Source organism: Erythrolamprus reginae, chromosome 8 (assembly GCF_031021105.1).
Source record: "Erythrolamprus reginae isolate rEryReg1 chromosome 8, rEryReg1.hap1, whole genome shotgun sequence".
In the NCBI taxonomy this organism is placed as follows: domain Eukaryota; kingdom Metazoa; phylum Chordata; class Lepidosauria; order Squamata; family Dipsadidae; genus Erythrolamprus; species Erythrolamprus reginae.
The window spans coordinates 23,820,376-23,838,873 of record NC_091957.1 but is presented as its reverse complement, the minus strand read 5'-3'; the positions used below and the strand labels follow the sequence as shown (position 1 = coordinate 23,838,873).

Sequence of the window (18,498 nt, the reverse complement as noted above, 5' to 3'; positions counted from 1 at the left end):
AAAAATGTGTGGCAAATAAAGTAAAATTCAAAGGATAAAGGTGTGCATTTGTGAATGTATAAGTAAACCATAAAAATAAAAATAATTACATTTGCTTTTGTGTGTCATTTAAAAAAAAAAACCCCAAAATTTGCTCTTTGCGTAGTCTCTTGCCAGTCTCCCTCTTAAATAAAGCCAAATAATTCATTTTAATAGGATTAATAGTCCAAAACAAGATAGAAAAACTGAAGGCAGCTAAAGATCTACTGGTCCAGAATCTGCCATTGTGGGTTTGTTTTCAATTTATTATTATTTTTTGGTTGGATAATGAACATGTTTATTTGAAGCATGTTACTAATAAGAATAGTAGTAATTACTTTTATCAGTTGTTTCCCCTCCCCCCCCCACCGATTCCTGTATTTAAAATTTTGCTTGCACGATCCCATCCAAGCAAAATATGGATAGCAATACATGGTCCATCATCCTGGGCCACCACTGGCAATAACCTGGGAACTGTAGTCCAAGATATTTGAGATTTGGCAATTTGGGGGCTGAAGACCACCACATAACAGGATCTGGTATGCTAATTGATATGCTGATTGACAAGCCAGCCAGGGTTGAAGGGGCTAACTACAAATCCCATCATCCCTGCCCTTTTGCCCATCTTTAATTCTTGTTTCTGTATATCATGACCTTCCAAATTGCTACGATCTCAAGGGATTAAGAAAAACAAAGATGAACTGGAAACAAAGCATTTATTTCAGCAGAATTCCATTTTATTCCATCAATTTTTGCCTAAGACACCATAAGAATGTTTTTACCAAAAAAAAGAAAAAAAAAGAAAAGAAAAGCTAAAACTGGACATCTACAGAAATGCCCAAAGATTTGGAGATTCCCTCCATGCAGCTTTCTTGGGGTTTCTGTCCTCTAGGCGTTATAGGATGAAGACGAGACAGAGCCCCCATGCCCCGTCCAGTTGGTGTGAACGAATTCGCCCGGTTTTGACAACAATTCGTAGGTGTGAGCACCGAAATAATCCCGCTGGGCCTAAGAGAGAGAATGCACAACATGTTGATTTGACAATTTGAGGCTTAGACCATTCACAAACGAAAGAATTAATACTGACCAAGATTGTGTTCACACAACCAATGTTGCAAGCCAAAATTGACCGCATGGTGGCTTCCAAGAGGTCGGTTTCTATTCCCAGAATTCTTATGTTGGTTAAGGAATTCTGGGAATTGAAATCCACCCCCCTCTCTCAAAGATGCTTTGTGGTTTATGGAGCTTTTCCAACTGGGTTTAGATTTATTAACATTCCCTTTCCCTTTTTTCTCCCTTTAAGATAACAATCAGACCCACAAAGACGCACTGCAAACGAAGAAAATGAAGTTTTACAAAATATACTACACTTCTATTGAGAATCAGAATTAAGCTGAGATTCAACAAGCTGTGGATGAAAAAAAAACATTAGGAAAATCAAAATGAGTTTAACATCACATTCCTATTCATAGGTTATTCACCTGAATCAGATTAGCGGGCAAAGTGCCATGTCTGTACCCATCATAAAACGCTAATGCGGTGGTGAAACAGGGCATCGGAATTCCCATCTGGACCCCGGTGCTAATTGCACGTCTCCATGAATCCTTGAGAAAAGACAAAAGTGCAGAAAAAAAATAAGTTGTCTGGGCAAAATTCTCTCTCTCTGTAGCTGGTCTGTTTTTCAATCTCTGCCACTTTTTAAAATGGGCGGATTTCAAGTCCCAGGCTTCCCAGCCAGAAAATTATTTATGAAGATACCCACCTGACAGTTCTCCACAGCCGTCTTAAAAAAACCATCCAGGAGTAAATTTTGCAGCTCAGGGTTTTGGTCAAAAGCTTCTTTGATTTTGCCTAAAGAAAACACTGTCCAGGAGATATATAAAATTAACCATTAAGAAATACTGAATTGAATTAAGGTGGAAGCATCAGAATGTTAAAACAATAAGGGATTTAATTGGTTGGCATTTGGTGCCAAGGTAAATTAGGAAGAATCTATTCTGTATTGATCTATAAATATTTTCTCAGGTTCAATTTATTCAGAACTGTAGGTAGAGAACAACATTGCCCTAATTTAAAAGAAACTACTGTGTATGTTATGAAAGAATATCTGTTCTTGGATTTTTACATTCTTTTCTGGGGTTTCTAACTGATGTTAAATAGTATTCAAAAGCTAAGAATATTTTGACAGCTTAGGGGATTTAGAACTGGGGTGGCAAACCTTTGACACTTGTGCCACAGATGGCATCTTAATCTGGCCTGCTTCTATCTTTATAAAATAGAATAGGAAATAGGAAACGGAAATAGAATAGAAATAGAATAGGAATAGAATTCTTTATTGGCCAAGTCTAATTAGACACACAAGGAATTTCGTAAACTACTCAAGACTCACTTATACCGCCAGGCATGGGGGAGTTGAGATATTCCTTCCCCCTAGGCCATTACAAGTTATGCATGGTATGTTTGTGTGTATGTTTGGTTTTACAATAAGGGTTTTTAGTTGTTTTATATTGGATTGTTACATGCTGTTTTTATCATTGTTGTTAGCCGCCGCTGAGTCTACGGAGAGGGGGCGGCATACAAATCCAATAAACTAAATAAATTGGTCTTTGGTGCATACGCTCTCAGTGTACATATAATAAAAAGACATATTTGTCTAGAATCATGAGGTACAACACAATGATTGTCATAGGGTACAAATAAGCAATCAGGAAACAATATTAATATAAATTATAAGGATACCAACAACAAGTTACAGTCTTTTTGTATCTGGAAAATCTATATTGTCGCTTATTCACACATGACATCTCTTTGCTTTTCTTTAACCCTTGTGTTGGCACCATCTTGACAATATTTCCAGAATGTTTGACAAGAATGGTTAGTCTGTGTTGTTCTCGGAGCTTTTGTCATCCTCCAACCGGTTTCCTGTTTCTGCCTTACCTCCTGATGATACAGCCTCCTCGCCACATCAATGCAATCGCGCCATAATTTAAGCTCCAGCCAAACTCTTTTGCAGCCTGCCTCAGTAACATGAAGCCCTGGGCGTAGGAAATGATCTTGGAAGCATAGAGGGCCTACACGAAGGATACAAGTTAGAGAGTAGCATGGATGCACGATATAAACCATAGTCTGTTTTAAAGCATGATGATCCATAACCCAAATAAAGGACTTTAATTCTGACTAGTCACAGTTTGCATCAAGGAATGGCTTGCACATATTACTAAGAAATAATTAATTCACAAATTATGCTGAATAACCCTTCCTCTCCCCCCCCCCCCAAAAAAAAACACCCCTAGCCACCTTATGATTCAGAGTGATGGCAAACCAAGATTTAAAAAGGATCTCAGCAAAAGTTAGGTCTGGGGTGTCTTCAGGTCATAAAATGGTTTGCTTTACAAAACAAAACATTTTAATGATCCACAGACCAGACCATCTTTCCTCAATGATGCCCTTCAGATTATTTAAGATTATAATCCTTAAATTCAATTGACCACTAAATGGCAGCAGAGAACTGCAGAAACATCTAATAACTGCCACTATGTGGTCCTCTAGACTTTTGCAGCGATAAAATATGCCTCTAATTTTCAACCTATTATGGAATCAACCAATGATGGGCTGCTGCTTACACAGTCTGGTAATCCATACCGGTAGGAAATTCCTGGATGTGCATCCCTGAAGGTGGGAAATTTGGCTTCTGCACATGCACAACAAGCGAAATCTTGTGTGAAGACGGTTGCGCAAGCGAGATTTCAACCATTTTCGCCAATTTTGGTGAGAAATATTGGGAGAAAATGTCAAAATATCACTGGCACGTATGTCCTCACATGAGATTTTGCTTGCTATGCATGCGCAGGAGCCAAATCTTGCGCCAACAGACACACACTACATGTGCCTACAATGGCCTCGGAGGGCACACCAGTAGCACCAAAGACAAGCAGCCCTTCACTGGAATCAACGAGTTGTGGAGAGAGCCCCATTGAGGGAGGCTGGTCTGGTTTATCTTCAAGCCCGTCCTTCTTACAATCCCTTTAATTAAATACCAAAGCTCCAACAAGGGATCAAGCCCACCGACAGGATAAGCCACCAACTCACTTTACGAATGTCCTCCAGAAACGCTGCCTTATTCCCACTAAACGCCTGCGCTTTGGGACCACTCAGAAGTTTGCTGGCTTGCATCCTTTCATCTTTGAGTGAAGACAAACACCGGGCAAAAACAGCCTCTCCTTTTTGAAGGAAAAAGAAAAACAAACCCCAGATTATTCCTGACCCACTCCAAGTTAAAGACCAATGGCAATGTCCAATAGAACATAGCTGCATTTCTTTTCTTTTTAAATATTTTTATTAATTTTCCACTTTTAAAAAAGAGAACACAATAGTAAGAACAGAAGAAAATAAAAGAAAATTAAATTAATAGTAGTATATACAGATATTAGCATTATATTAGCATTAAAGTAACTATATTTATATTATATTAATTATACACCAGACTATAATTCGTCTCAAGTACTGTATATAAATATATGCTTTTTTCTATTAAGAAATTAATTTCAAATATACTTCAATGATTTATCATGCAGGCTATATTGCCCTCCCCTCCCCCAAATTATAAAGTCTAGATTTTATTTATTACATACTTCAAAGTATTTTAAAAAGTAAAAAATAATAAGCAAATTAACATTATTAAAACAACTATCAAGCAAAACTAAACTAGCTATAACTGCATTTCAAAAGCGACTCAATTTACTCTACTAAGGAAAGGCATTAAAAAAATGCATTTAGAAGAGACCTAAAGAAAAAAATAGAGATGAGACCGGAAACATTTTTATTAGGAATACCTATGATACCTATAAAAAAGAAATACATTATTTAATAATACAGTACATGTGAAAACAGCTGCAAGAATAATATTCGCTCAAAGTTGAAAAACAAACATATACCATCAGAAGAAAATTGGATTAGAAAAGCCTTAAGAGTGTGGACAAACTTACAAAGGAAATACAAGAAAAAGAGGAAACAGAATGCTATAAAGTATGGGGAAAGTGCTATGAGTGGTTAGAGAACAGAGAGAGAAAATAAGAGAAGAAAAGAAGAAAAACAACAATGGAGTTACTAAATAGTACCAAACACAAATAATTGAAATTGAAAACAAGGTAGAAATAGAGTACAATACTATAGGATGTATATAAATCGAATAGTGAATTATATGTATATAATAGAAATGTATAGAAATAGAAATTTGAAGAGGATAAAATTGTAAAACCTGAAATATCTTAGCAAAGCAAAAATATTGTAAAGAAGAAAATTGTATAAATTTCCACTTTAAAAAATGTTCAATATTTTTTTTTAAATTATCTTAAAAACAAAAGAAATTGGAAATATAAACCAAGCCAGATAATCAAATTGCAAACCATAACAAATGTGCTTATTTGCTAAAACCTTGTTCAGGTTCATTTGCAGCTTAATCTTTCCTATAAATTTATAATAATAATAATAATAATAATAATTATTATTATTATTATTATTATTATTATTATTATTATTATTATTATTATTATAGCCTCCACTTAAAATATACACACAAAAAGAGTGGTTTATAGCAGGGATCCCCAAGCATCGGGCCATGGATTGGTACTTGTTAGGAACCGTATGGCATGGTTGGAGGTGAGCGGCAGGGAGCGAAACTGTAAATGTGTGGAATCTAGGTTGTTTACTCCTCCTTGCAACCAACCCCCAAATTATCTTCCGTGAAAGCGGTACCAAATAGGTTCAGCACCATTGGTTTACACCACTGGCTCAACCACTTCATTTAAAAGCTAAGCCGGCTCTTCCAGGTTAAGCTCAGCTATTTTTTAATTTTTATTTTGTTAGCTTTCAAGAGAGGGAATCGTAAATCATCACAGGCTCATCCACGTAAGGGGTCCATTCGGGAGCCAATTTCTAAGCATGTCCTTCCATCTCCCTAAATCAAAAGCAAACAATCCTGCAGATTTATGTTCTTCGCACGCAGGCACATGAATTTCCTCCTTGGCAGCAAACCGCTCCTCTGCTGAGGGAGGAAGAATGAGTCACCATCTTTCAGGAACTTGCAAGTCATGCTGATAACAGATGAAAAGAAAAAGCAACAATAGAAATTCACCTGTATTTGTTTAAATATAGAGATTGAGTCGAAATAGGGGGGGAAAGTAGGAAGGGAGAAATGAAAGGAAAAAGAAATTAGACATCTAGGACACTTAGAAATGATAGAACTTTTAAAAAGAGAGAAAATGATGAGTAAAGATATTAATTGAGGAGAGGGAGCAATACAGCTAAAAATCAAGAGGCATAAGAGATAGTGATTATTTTTGGAAGTTAAGCTATAGCGGCTAACTTGGAAATAAGTTAAAAAATAGAAGTGGTAGACCCAGGCAACAAAAATAGAAGGAAGGAGGCAGCATTGGAATAATAGTAGATATACCTAGTAGAATATATTAAATATATAAATATAGATAAAGGAAAAGATCTAGGTTTAAGAGATAGCTCTGACGTTTCTCGAATTGCTAGTCTGCTAACCATAAACTGGATTAAGATTAGATGTACTTATGGACGGATAAAAGGGAGAAAGAGGAAGTAAAAAGGAAGGGGAGAGGGAAGTGGGTGGATGGAAGAGAGGGAGACAGAGGAAGGGGATTAGTATGAAATACAGACCGAAAACAGACTGAAGATAAAAGAATAAAAGGAGCAAACTGACGATATATGTTTATGATATTTTGGATAAAAATATATCATTATGGATGTTTTAATAATATGGTATATGCATGGATGTTTGTGTAAGTGGTGAAATTTTTATTTTTTTTAAAGAAAGAAATTTACCTATTTGGCAGCCCACCCTCTCCAAAATGCAGCAGACCCTTCCCAAGCAGACCAGAATTATTTTGGAAGTATTTTAATGAGGGGTGCTCATCCATCTGGGTGGAAGCCGCAACTCCCAGGATACGCTGGCAGAAGATGTCTGGTTCATGTGATGAGCTTGTAGGAGGAGATGCAAGGAAATGAACTCTAACCCAGGTGGAGATTCGGGGTTCTCCGGTTGTGCTAACAAGGCCCTGTTAATAAATTGGAACTTTGAAGAAGGCCAAGCCTTGGACTCTGGTTTATTTTTCGGATGCTATTTGGAACACTGACAGAGGGGGTGGAGAAAGAAAGGAAATAAATCTCCCCGCCCAAAAAATTGGACATGTCCCAAAAAGAAAAGAAGGACACAGTGTTAATCAGAGGAAAGTTTAGAAAATTTATAGGAAAAATTTCATTTCCTTAACTGCAACAGAGATTTGCAAAAGGCCAAACATGCAGCAAAGGCAGCAGTGGGTTCCTCCCCCTTTGAACCGGATCGCCTGAACTGGTAGCAGCTCACTGGTAAAGTCAGATGGCACCAGGGTCCATGGCCACTGTTAGTTCTACGCAGAAAACAATTGGGTTTGCAATATATAAACAAGCTAACAGTGAATGTTTGTATTGAAGTACTATAGCTTTAAGAGGGAGCCAGAAAATATGATTTTCTCTCTCTCTGCTCATTTTGCTGATTCACTGTGACTAATGTAGTAAGCTCTGTGTTTGATGTATTTGTAATCTGTGATGTATGCCTGATATATAAGACGTAAGTCTTGTAAATATTATTATTATATACTGCTCAAAAAAATAAAGGGAACACTCAATGGACACATCCTAGATCTGAATGAATTAAATATTCTCATTGAATCTTTTGTTCTGTACAAAGTTGAATGTGTTGAAATCAAGGTTGACTCAGCCTTCCATCCTTCCGAGGTGGGTAAAATGTGGACCTGGATTGTGGGGGCAATAGCCTAGCTCTGTTAAAAAAGTGCTATTGCTAACATGTTGTAAGCCGCCCTGAGTCTAAGGAGAAGGGCAGCATAAAACTCGAATAAATAAATAAATAAATAAATAAATAAATAAATAAATAAATAAATAAATAAATAAATAATAAATGTGAAATTGATTGTCAATCAGTGTTGCTTCCTAACTGGGCAGTTTGATTTCACAGAAGTTTGATTTACTTGGAGTTGTATTGTGTTGTTTAAGTATTCCCTTTATTTTTTTCAGCCGTATATTATTATTGTATTGAGAGATATTGACTGATTTGAATATGTATGACCGGATAGCTTAATTTGACTACGATATTGCTAAAGGAAACACTATTTTATACACTTTAATGTCTCTGTTTTGTATGACTGAATCATTACTCATATCTCCTGGGTATCTGCTGGAATTCCATGTTTCCTTTGTGCCTGTCCATCCTTGATAACTCGGGCGTCGCTCTGCACACACCTTAACAGGTGCCACTATGTTTTTTTAAAAATGCAACTTTTTCCCCTGTTTGGATGGCTTCTCCTCTTCCACTGCTTGAAAAAGGTTAATACTGACCTTTATTTCTTCACCCGAAGCACAGCTGATCAGCTCCTCAGCTGTGTTTTGGGCTGATTATGGCTACTGAGAATGTGAGGGAGCCAAATTGCATTAGGGGATATACGTGTGAGTGAAACATCACCATGCAAACTGGTGGCGAAGGTAAGTGGAACCACCTGAGCAAAGGTAAGTTTTACCTATAAGAGTCACGGGAACACCGTATTCCAAAGCAGAAATCGCTGTCCATTTTCCCGTTCCTTTCTGTCCGGCACTGTCCCTGATTTTAGGAAGCAAGTGTTTGCCGTCTGTGTCTTTGAATTTCAAGATGTCAGCTGTGATTTCAATCAGGAAGGAATCCAGCTCAGTCTTATTCCAATCCTGGAACACCTGGGTAGGAAAGAGGGGATAAGGGAGAAGCCTTGAATTTGCTGGGACCAAGGAAATCTCCTTCCATCACTAGCAGGTATCTGGAAATTATCCTGTTTCTCCCCCCCCAAAAAATAAGACTTCCCCTGATAATAATCCCAATCAGGCTTTTGAGTGCATGGCAATAAGGCCAAGCATTTATTTCAGGGTCCTATTTTCAAGGAAACATGGTAGAAAGAGACAGAGATGATAGATAGATAGATAGATAGATAGATAGATAGATAGATAGATAGATAGATAGATAGATAGATAGATAGATACCCTGTTTCTCCCAAAATAAGATATCCCCTGATAATAAGACCTATCTGGATTTTGAGGGCATGGCAATAAGGCCAAGCATTTATTTCAGGGTCCTATTTTCAAGGAAACATGGTAGAAAGAGACAGAGATGATAGATAGATAGATAGATAGATAGATAGATAGATAGATAGATAGATAGATAGATACCCTGTTTCTCCCAAAATAAGATATCCCCTGATAATAATCCCAATCAGGCTTTTGAGTGCATGGCAATAAGGCCAAGCATTTATTTCAGAGTCCTATTTTCAAGGAAACATGGTAGAAAGAGACAGAGATGATAGATAGATAGATAGATAGATAGATAGATAGATAGATAGATAGATAGATAGATAGATAGATACCCTGTTTCTCCCAAAATAAGATATCCCCTGATAATAAGACCTATCTGGATTTTGAGGGCATGGCAATAAGGCCAAGCGCTTATTTCAGGGTTCAAAAACGCAGGGGCTTATTTTCAGGGGAACATGGTATGTTACCCAATTTAGAAGAGGTGTCTAAGGACATGATGTGGCCATGATTAATCAATTAATCTATTGTAGAAACATGGGGCTGGGGTGGTTGGATAAGAAAACCTCCAACGTTCCTTTCAATTCTGTTCCGTGCTGGTCTATGAACATGTACAATATTCTTTCTTCCTTTCCTTCTCCTTAACTCCCTCCCTCTTTTCATTCCTTCCTTCCTTTCCTTCCTCTTCCCCTCCATTTGTTCTTCTTTCCATTTATCTTCCTTTCTTTCCCTCCCTCCATTTATCCCTCCCTCCTTCCTTCCATTTAGCCCTCCTTCCTTTCTACTACCAGGGAGAGGAGGAGGAGGAGGAGGAGGAGGAGGAGGGAGACGATGCTGCCTAGAGAATGGTCAGATAAGCGAGACCGTAGCCCTCAGCTGTATAATGGACTGAAAAAGAAACTCAAGAGAGGTTCCCCCTTAAGTCCTCAGCCTGAAAGGTTTGTACTTTGGGATTTGCAAGATTCTGTTAATGCTGTCTTAGAATAAACTAAATTAGCCTAACTAGTTGTGTTTCCCCTTCGTCCTACCTGGGAAGGAATAAACTACCTTTCTATCCATCGCCACATCATTTCAAAATGGCTTCCCTCTCACCAAGTCATTTAGACTTGGCAACTTGGCAACTAGAGTTGCCAAGGATGGAGGTCCCTGATTTAGACCTTACAACTCTCCAAGCACCGTTCCGGACTGCGTCTCTGACTCACTTTGGACATCTCATCGTGGTCCATGGCCAGCACATCTTTCATGAGGTGGTAAGCCTCGCAGATCAGCTGCATGTCACCGTACTCAATCCCGTTATGTACCATCTTCACGAAATGTCCAGCCCCTTCATCTCCCACCTGTTGGGCACAACAAAGAAGGAACCATGTCAGAAGGCATCCAAATTTTTCATCCGGTTCAGTACCTGCTCGTGAAGAAGATGCAAGTTTAAGAAATGGATCAACTCTGAGAGCACCAACCACACCGGTGTGTGTGGCTAGTGCTCAAACCTGAATCTTTTTCAACCAGTATCTCCGTCTTGCAAAAATGCAATCCAGCTGAAAGAAAAACAGAAGTCGCAATAGCTACAACACTTAAACTTATACAGTAGTACCTCGTGATACGAACCCCTCGTCATGCGAACTTTTCAAGATACGAACCGCGGGTTTGGAATTTTTTTGCCTCTTCTTGCAAACTTTTTTCGCCTTGCAAACCCGCTGCCGCCACCGGGATGCCCCACCTCCAGACTTCCATTGCAAGCGAAGAGCACGTTTTTGCGATCCTGGGATTCTCCTGAGGCTCCCCTCCATGGGAAACCCCGCCTCCCAGGATTGCAAAAACGGGCGCTCCACTGGGCACCACCGCCCAGCTGTCACCTTCTGAAACAGCCGGGGTGCTTCTCAGCGTTCTCCCGAACGCCGAACCCAAAAGGTTTGGCAAAAGTTCAGGTTTGGGTTCGGGTGAATGCCAAGAAGCGCCGCTGCCCGTCTGTCACCTTCCGAAACAGCTGGGGGGCTTCTTGGAATTCTCCTGAACGCTGAACCTGGAAGTTCAGCAAAAGATCGGGTTCGGCGTTCGGGTTCGGGAGAACGCCGAGAAGCACCGCTGCCCAGCTGTCACCTTCGCAGAAGAGCCGTGGAGCTGTCGGCCAGTCAGGAGGCTCAAACGGAGGTGGGGAATCCCAATAGGGAATTCCAGGGGCGGAGCTTTGATGTCACAGAGACGTCCTTCCCGGCCGGCCGAAACTTGGACTCCAGGAAGGATGTCTTCGTGACGTCAAAGCTTCACAGTGCTTTAGAGCCCTCTCTAAGAGTGAACCTCTTACCCCCAACAATCTGGGTCCTCATTTGGCCCACCTCAGAAGGCTGAGTCAACCTGGAGTCTGGTGAGATTTGAACTGCCAAATTGCAGCCGGCTGTCAGTCAGCAGAAGTAGCCTGATGACTGCACTCTAACCATTGCTCCATCACAGCTCAAGTAAACTGAGAAAGTTCTGCTTTAAAGGCAGCAGGACAAAGGTCCATGTGACTTCCCATTCCTAGCCCAACCTTCATCTACAGAGTGCTTTACCTAGAATGACAAGACGTCAAAGCTCCAGAAATGACCACACAACTTTTCCTTGGCTGTCCTCATTCCTTTCTTTTTCCTATCAGGCCCTCTTGGGTTGTAGGGCAGGAGAAGCTGTCCTCAACTTACAACCATTCATTTAGTGACGGTTCAAAATCACATCTGCACTCCAAAATGCGATTTAAGGCCGTTTTTCAAACCACTGTTGCTAAAAAAAACCCTAAAACATATCGACTGGATGAAACCAGGCTTAATAGCAGTAACTGTGAGAGGGATTTTGAGCCTTAGTGAACAACCAGTTAAATATGACCCAGCAGTGTGCAGCGGCAGCCAAAAAAGACAATGCAAACCTAAGTTGCATCAACAGAGGGACACAATCAAGGTCAAGTGATGTACTAATAATACTTTATAAAGCCTTAGTAAGACCACCTGTCAATGGAGTGACATGATGCACTCAAGAACTGGCTTAACAACAGTGGCAAAAAACATGATAAAATGGGACAAGACTCACTTAGCAACAAAAATTGTGCCGTAATTCAAGGATGTCGTGTCTAAAATTGGAAGGACTTCAGTAGAAAGACTCACCCAATCACAACATGGTTCTCCAGTCCCTACTTTGGCTGCAATGCTCTGAAATATTGTCTTGATGTGAGGCCTGCAAAAGAAGCAAGCAGGGAAAGGGGTTAGCAAAGTGCAGTCAACTCCTTCATCCTCTTCTTGTGCCATATCTGTCACTGGATGTCAGCGATTGTATCGGCGATCCTATTTTTATCAACGGCCGCATGAAAAAGGGCTGCTGAGTTTTGTCCAAACTAATCACTTAGATTTTGAAGCCATGATCATCATCTTCGTCTTCGTCTTCTTCCTCCTCCTCTTCCTCTTCCGGGGGGGCACAGTGGTTAGAGTGCCGCACTGCAGGCTACTTCAGCTAACTACTAGCTGTAGTTCAGCAGTTTAGATCTCACCACCAGCTCATGGTTGGCTCAGCCTTCCCTTTCTTCCTTCGTGGGTCAAATGAGGACCCAGATTGTTGCGAGCAATATGCTAACTCTGTCAATTGCTTAGAGAGGGCTGTAAAAGGACTATGAAGCAATATATAAGTCTAAATGCTGTGCTATTAGGGTGTTATTATTATTCTGCCTGGACCTCATTTGCCTTCAATCTTTCCCTGGAGGATTCAGTGAAGTATGGCATATTTTTCCAGATGTCCAAAATATTCTAACTTTTTTGCTTTTAAATAGTTTTGATGACTTCCCTCAGCTTTCCCAGGTGGCTTATCCCCTCACTTCTGATTTTGTCGATCCAGTGTATTTATTTGTTTGTTCATTTGTTTGTGTGTGTATGAATGTATGTATGTAACAGCCACCTGCAAACCCACATTTCAAATGCTTCTAGTACCTTTCTCTCAAGAGACCAATTCTCAACTCTGTTAGAGCAGGATAGAAAAGATGTAGCATCTGACAAGCCTGCTTTTCAATCTTAGGTTTATGTCGTGACTGCAGAAGCCCTTTTGCATTTTGAAGAATGCTGTTTGAGCTTTCACTGTCCTTGTTTTTACTTCAGTAGTTATGTCCCAGCTTTCATGTAAATTAGAATCAGGGTATGCGATCCTCTCAACTTTTTTTAGTGATATTCTTTTCAAAGTTCTCAGTGATAAATTAATGGTTTGCTGATGACCATGATCTTGGTTTTTGCGGCGTTAAGCTTCAAGCTGTATTTTTCAGGTATTTCTGTGACTCTGTTGATGAAGGTCTTCATGCTTACTGGCAAGCAGAACTGTGTCATCAGCACATCTTAACTCAATTCCTAGCAGCCTTAAGATAAAGGATGAGGGAATAGTTATCGCAACTGTCCGAAATACGTACCAGGCTTCTTTCGCTCCGCCTGGCATAAGAGAGGGTCCGTATCGGGCTCCTTCTTCACCCCCACTTACGCCACTCCCCACAAACAGGATGCCTTTCTCCTTGAGTTCCTTGCAGCGCCTCTAAAACGGAAGGGGAAAAAAGCGGGCAGAGAAAATGAGAAAAAGGAGAATTTTTTTTAAAAATTCAGAGTGAAGCATTGCTCTTCAAAAATGTCTGTGGACAGTCTCAGTCCTCCGGGTCATGGTGGTCCTTTTTTCCCCAAGAGGCAAACTAGGCTTTCCATTTTTTCTTTGAAGACGTTTCGTTTCTCATCTCAGGAGCTTCTTCAGCTAAATGGTTTTTTTTTAAAGGAAAAATCAGAAAGTGCAGAATTGGAGAAGCTTCTTGGATGAGAAGTGAAACGTCTTTAAAATAAAAACCAGAAAAGTCCAGTTGCTTCTCTTTATATACTTCCTTTCTGAACTGGGGAAAGAAGTCTCGCTTCCCAATGTCCCTGGAAGTTTTTGGGCTTAAGGAAAAGAAACTTTTCTTTAAAAAACCCAGGAAAATAGCAGCTGAAATGCCAGGTGTATCTTGAATTTCCTGAGCTTGACTTAGTGGAGGCCTCAAAGCTGTTCAGTTTGATATTTTTTTCAAGTGAGACGAGCCCAGAACACAAATTCATTTCTGAGAAGTTTCCCCCCACATCACAAAATCCATTTTTTTGGTTAGAAGTGACCTACCGTGGTGTCTCTGTATTCCGAATTTCCTCCATCGATAATGATATCCCCACGAGAAAGAAGTGGCACCTGAAAACACAAGCAGGGTGTTTTTTGTGGATCAGCTCAAAAGACCAAGTCATGTGATCCAGTCAGAGTGTTTGCAGGGTGACTACTATTAAGAGACAACCCAGGTGCAAAACACAGCACACTAGACTTAGACATTTAACAGTGGTTTATATACAAGATATATACAGAACTATAGTACGTGATAGGCAAATTCCTGACAAGCAATCAATGTACTTCTTAGCAATGGATACAAGGAGAGAGTGAGAATACAAGGAGAGAGAAAATACACCCTCTTCTGCCTGTTTTATATAACCACCTCTTAAAGGGTAAAAACCTTTGTGGACCCCACAGTAGTCTAAAACTGACAACACCAATGCTGATTCATCATCATTGCATTAGCCTTACATTGCATCAGCTTTACAGTTGCACCAGATTTACAACCTTATATTGGCAGATCCCGTTTTGCAACCTCCTGACAAGCAAAGTCAATGGGGAGGCCAGGTTCCCTTAACAATTGCAGAGATTCGCTTAAGAACTGTGGCAAGAGAGGTTGTAACATGGGGCAAGACTCATGTGTGTGTATATAACATATTTTTGCTGATAATGAAAAGGTAGGGAGATCTATTTCAAGCTATTTTGTTCTCAACAGTTAGCCATACTCTTACCAGGATTTGAACCTGGGGGGCCTGCCTGCATGTGTGTGTGTGTGTGTGTGTGTACTGTATAATGCATATGCATATGTATGTATAATATATTTTTGCTGATAATGAAAAGGAAGGTACACTAGTATAGATCTATTTCAAGCTATTTTGTTCTCATCAGCTAGCCATATTCTTACTGGGATTTGAACCTGGGGAGTCTGCCTGCATACAAGTGTGAGTGTATGTATATGTATATGTGTATGTGTATATATATGTATGTATAACATACTTTTGCTGATAATGAAAAGGAAGGGAGAGTAGTACAGTGGAACCCCGACATACGAAATTAATTGGTTCCGGAAGGAACCTCGTATGTCGAAGAGCTCGTAGGTCGAAGCATTGTTTCCCATAGGAAACAATGGAAAAGTGATTAATGTGTGCAAGCCCGAGGGCTGAGGGGAAAAGACGTCGGCTGAGGGGTGCCCGGTGCTTCGGAGCCGGCATGGGGGGGCTTTCCATGCTGGCTCCGATCTTTTCAGATAGGCGCGCCGATTCTCCGCTCACTCCGGGTGAGCGGCGAATCGGCGCATCTGTTTAAAAAGATCGTAGCCGGCATGGAACATCCCCCCATGCCAGCTACAAGCTTTTCAGACAGGCGTGCCGATTCTCCGCTTTTAGCAGTGAGCGGAGAATCGGCGCGCCTGCCTGAAAAGCTCGTAGCTGGCATGGGGGGATGTTCCATGCCGGCTACGATCTTTTTAAACAGATGCGCCGATTCGCCGCTCACCCGGAGTGAGCGGAGAATCGGCGCGCCTGCCTGAAAAGCTCGTAGCTGGCATGGGGGGATGTTCCATGCCGGCTACGAGCTTTTTAAACAGATGCGCCGATTCGCCGCTCACCCGGAGTGAGCGGAGAATCGGCGCGCCTGCCTGAAAAGCTCGTAGCTGGCATGGGGGGATGTTCCATGCCGGCTACGAGCTTTTTAAACAGATGCGCCGATTCACCGCTCACCCGGAGTGAGCGGAGAATCGGCGCGCCTGCCTGAAAAGCTCGTAGCTGGCATGGGGGGATGTTCCATGCCGGCTACGATCTTTTTAAACAGATGCGCCGATTCGCCGCTCACCCGGAGTGAGCGGAGAATCGGCACGCCTGCCTGAAAAGCTCGTAGCTGGCATGGGGGGATGTTCCATGCCAGCTACGAGCTTTTCAGACAGGCGCGCCGATTCTCCGCTCACTGCTAAAAGCGGAGAATCGGCACGCCTGTCTGAAAAGATCGCCGCCGGTCCGGTGGGTTTTGCAGCAACCTCCGAGCCCAGGTTGCTCGGAGGTTGCTGCAAAACCCCACCAGACCGGCGGCGATCTTTTCAGACAGGCGCGCTTTCTCGAAAGGGCGGAGAAAGCCCTCTCTCGCAGCCTCCTGGCTGGGAGCACTTTCGCTGCGAGAGAGGGCTTTCTCCGTCCCTTTCGGGAAAGCCCTCTCTCGCAGCGAAAGTGCTCCCAGCCAGGGAGAGCGTTCAGATCCCCCCACCCCCAGCAGAAAGCGTTCAGATCCCCCCACCCCCAGCAGAAGCCAAGGACTCACCAAGCGCTGGATACGAACGGAGAAGAGCCAGGCTGGTTTGCTTTGCAGAGCCGAATAAAGCGTCACGCCCCCCTGACGCTTTTGGTGGCAAAAGAGCCCAGCATCGCTTCGGAAGCCGCCAAAAGCGTCAGAGGGGCGTGACGCTTTATTCGGCTCTGCATCAGCTCGGAAGCAAAGCAAGCCAGGCCGGCTCTTCTCGGCTCGTATCCCGAATGGAAGCTCGTGAGTCGAGCAAAAATTTCTCTACTCTCCCAGCTCGTATCTCGAGTACCTCGTAAGTAGAGCTGCTCGTATGTCGGGGTTCCACTGTATAGATCTATTTCAAGCTATTTTGCTCTCATCAGCTAGCCATACTCTTACCAGGATTTGAACCTGGGGAGTCTGTCTGCATACATATATGTGTGTGTGTGTGTGTGGGGGGGTGTTTCTGTTGAATCACCCTGGTATACCAGCTGTGGCTATATATATATATATCAGCTATATATCAGCTATGGCTAGCTTATGAGAGTAAAATAGCTTGAAATAGGTCTATACTAGTCTCCCTTCCTTTTCATTATCAGCAAAAATATGTTATATATTTTCTATATAACATATTTTACAAGCTGGCATCATCTCAGAGGGGTTTCCTTACCAGCTTGTTGATGAAGTCATCCACAGCGCTTCCAGCCTTGACCAGTAGCATGACACGACGGGGTTTTTTCAGTTTTGAGATCATTTCCTCCAAGGAGTGAGCTCCAATCACTTTGGTGCCCTTGGCCTCTTTGGCAAGGAAATCGTCCACCTTGGAGACTGTCCGGTTAAAAGCACACACCTGGGCAATGAAAGGAAGAAGAGGTGGGAGAAGAAATATGAAACTTCAGAAATGTAATTATTTAAAAAGCTTGCTTTCCCTGCTTTCTTTGTTGCAGACTAGGAAAATCTTTCCCAAATGACTGACTGCATTTTTCCATCGTCCCTTTCCCTGGCAAAATATATTGCTCATTTGCTGAATTATATTTATTTAGGAGTTAGTTACACAGAAACAAAATTACATTTTACAGCTAAATCTTCTGAAGACAAGAGCAAGAGAGAAATCCTTTTTAAAAGCTTTCTTGTTTGTTTTTTCTTAAATAACATCCTCTTTATTTTAAAGCCAATGGGAGGATGATTATTGATTTTCACGGTTTATATTCTTTAATCTGGCCATAACAATGCTATCAGATGCCGAAAACCAAGATTGAAATGCTACAATTAACAGGCAAGATGTTTATAAAAGAATTGATAACCTGTGGTGGGATGTAGCAACACAAGTTATTGAAGCCACATCTCATAGACATTTGATCTCAGGGATGCCCAGTTTCTGCCTCTTGCAAATCATTTTTTGCACCTAATCTTTGCAACTCAAGGTTTACTCACCACAAAACCATGATCATTCATATTGAGGATGAGATTCTGACCCATGACCGCCAGGCCAATCAATGCAATATCTGCTCTGCAAAAAAGAAGTGTAGAAAAATGATGTTTAGATAGCAAATTTGGTTCCAATAAAGAGAGCTCATCCCTCTGTGGCAGGCAGCCTGTGAAATGTCCTTAGGTTACTCAAGCAAGTAAGCCCAGCTACAAGAAAATAAAAGTAGCAAAAATGGAATTACAGTAGCAAATTATTCATAAGTTAGCTTTCTGCAAAGTACCCAGAAAGTGTCTGTCATCCAGATAAGACACATCAATCCATCTTACAGCAGTGGCCAAAATTGTGGAAACCTTTTGGGGAAAGTGTATTTTTGAGGTTTGATGGCTAATAACAGCATTTCCTTTGAGTACTGTACTATAAAATCAATGGAAAGATAATTTAAAGCCCAGTTTAGTCTTTTCAAACCTTTGTTTGAGAGATAAAAATGGATCTTCTTGTGCAATTCTTGATTTTAGACCAAATTCCTGCAGTCTACGCGGAACAGTCCTTGCACTCAACTTCAC

General features: G+C 41.2%; 1 protein-coding gene across 1 annotated transcript in view; it reads right to left on the bottom strand.

Annotated features, from left to right (window-relative positions):
• Positions 1–733: 733 nt before the first annotated feature.
• Positions 734–18,498, bottom strand: part of KIF1B (kinesin family member 1B) — a 165,142-nt gene continuing 147,377 nt past the window's right edge. Inside the window, exons 47-58 of the mRNA XM_070759295.1 lie at positions 17,941–18,016; positions 17,177–17,356; positions 14,278–14,343; positions 13,556–13,674; positions 12,276–12,345; positions 10,350–10,484; positions 8,613–8,802; positions 4,108–4,238; positions 2,956–3,089; positions 1,781–1,881; positions 1,500–1,622; positions 734–1,026 (exon numbers count right to left, since the gene is read on the bottom strand). Coding sequence (XP_070615396.1) covers positions 1,848–1,881; positions 2,956–3,089; positions 4,108–4,238; positions 8,613–8,802; positions 10,350–10,484; positions 12,276–12,345; positions 13,556–13,674; positions 14,278–14,343; positions 17,177–17,356; positions 17,941–18,016 — 1,135 coding nt within the window. The 3' untranslated portion in view covers positions 734–1,026; positions 1,500–1,622; positions 1,781–1,847. The remainder of the gene's footprint in view (positions 1,027–1,499; positions 1,623–1,780; positions 1,882–2,955; positions 3,090–4,107; positions 4,239–8,612; positions 8,803–10,349; positions 10,485–12,275; positions 12,346–13,555; positions 13,675–14,277; positions 14,344–17,176; positions 17,357–17,940; positions 18,017–18,498) is intronic.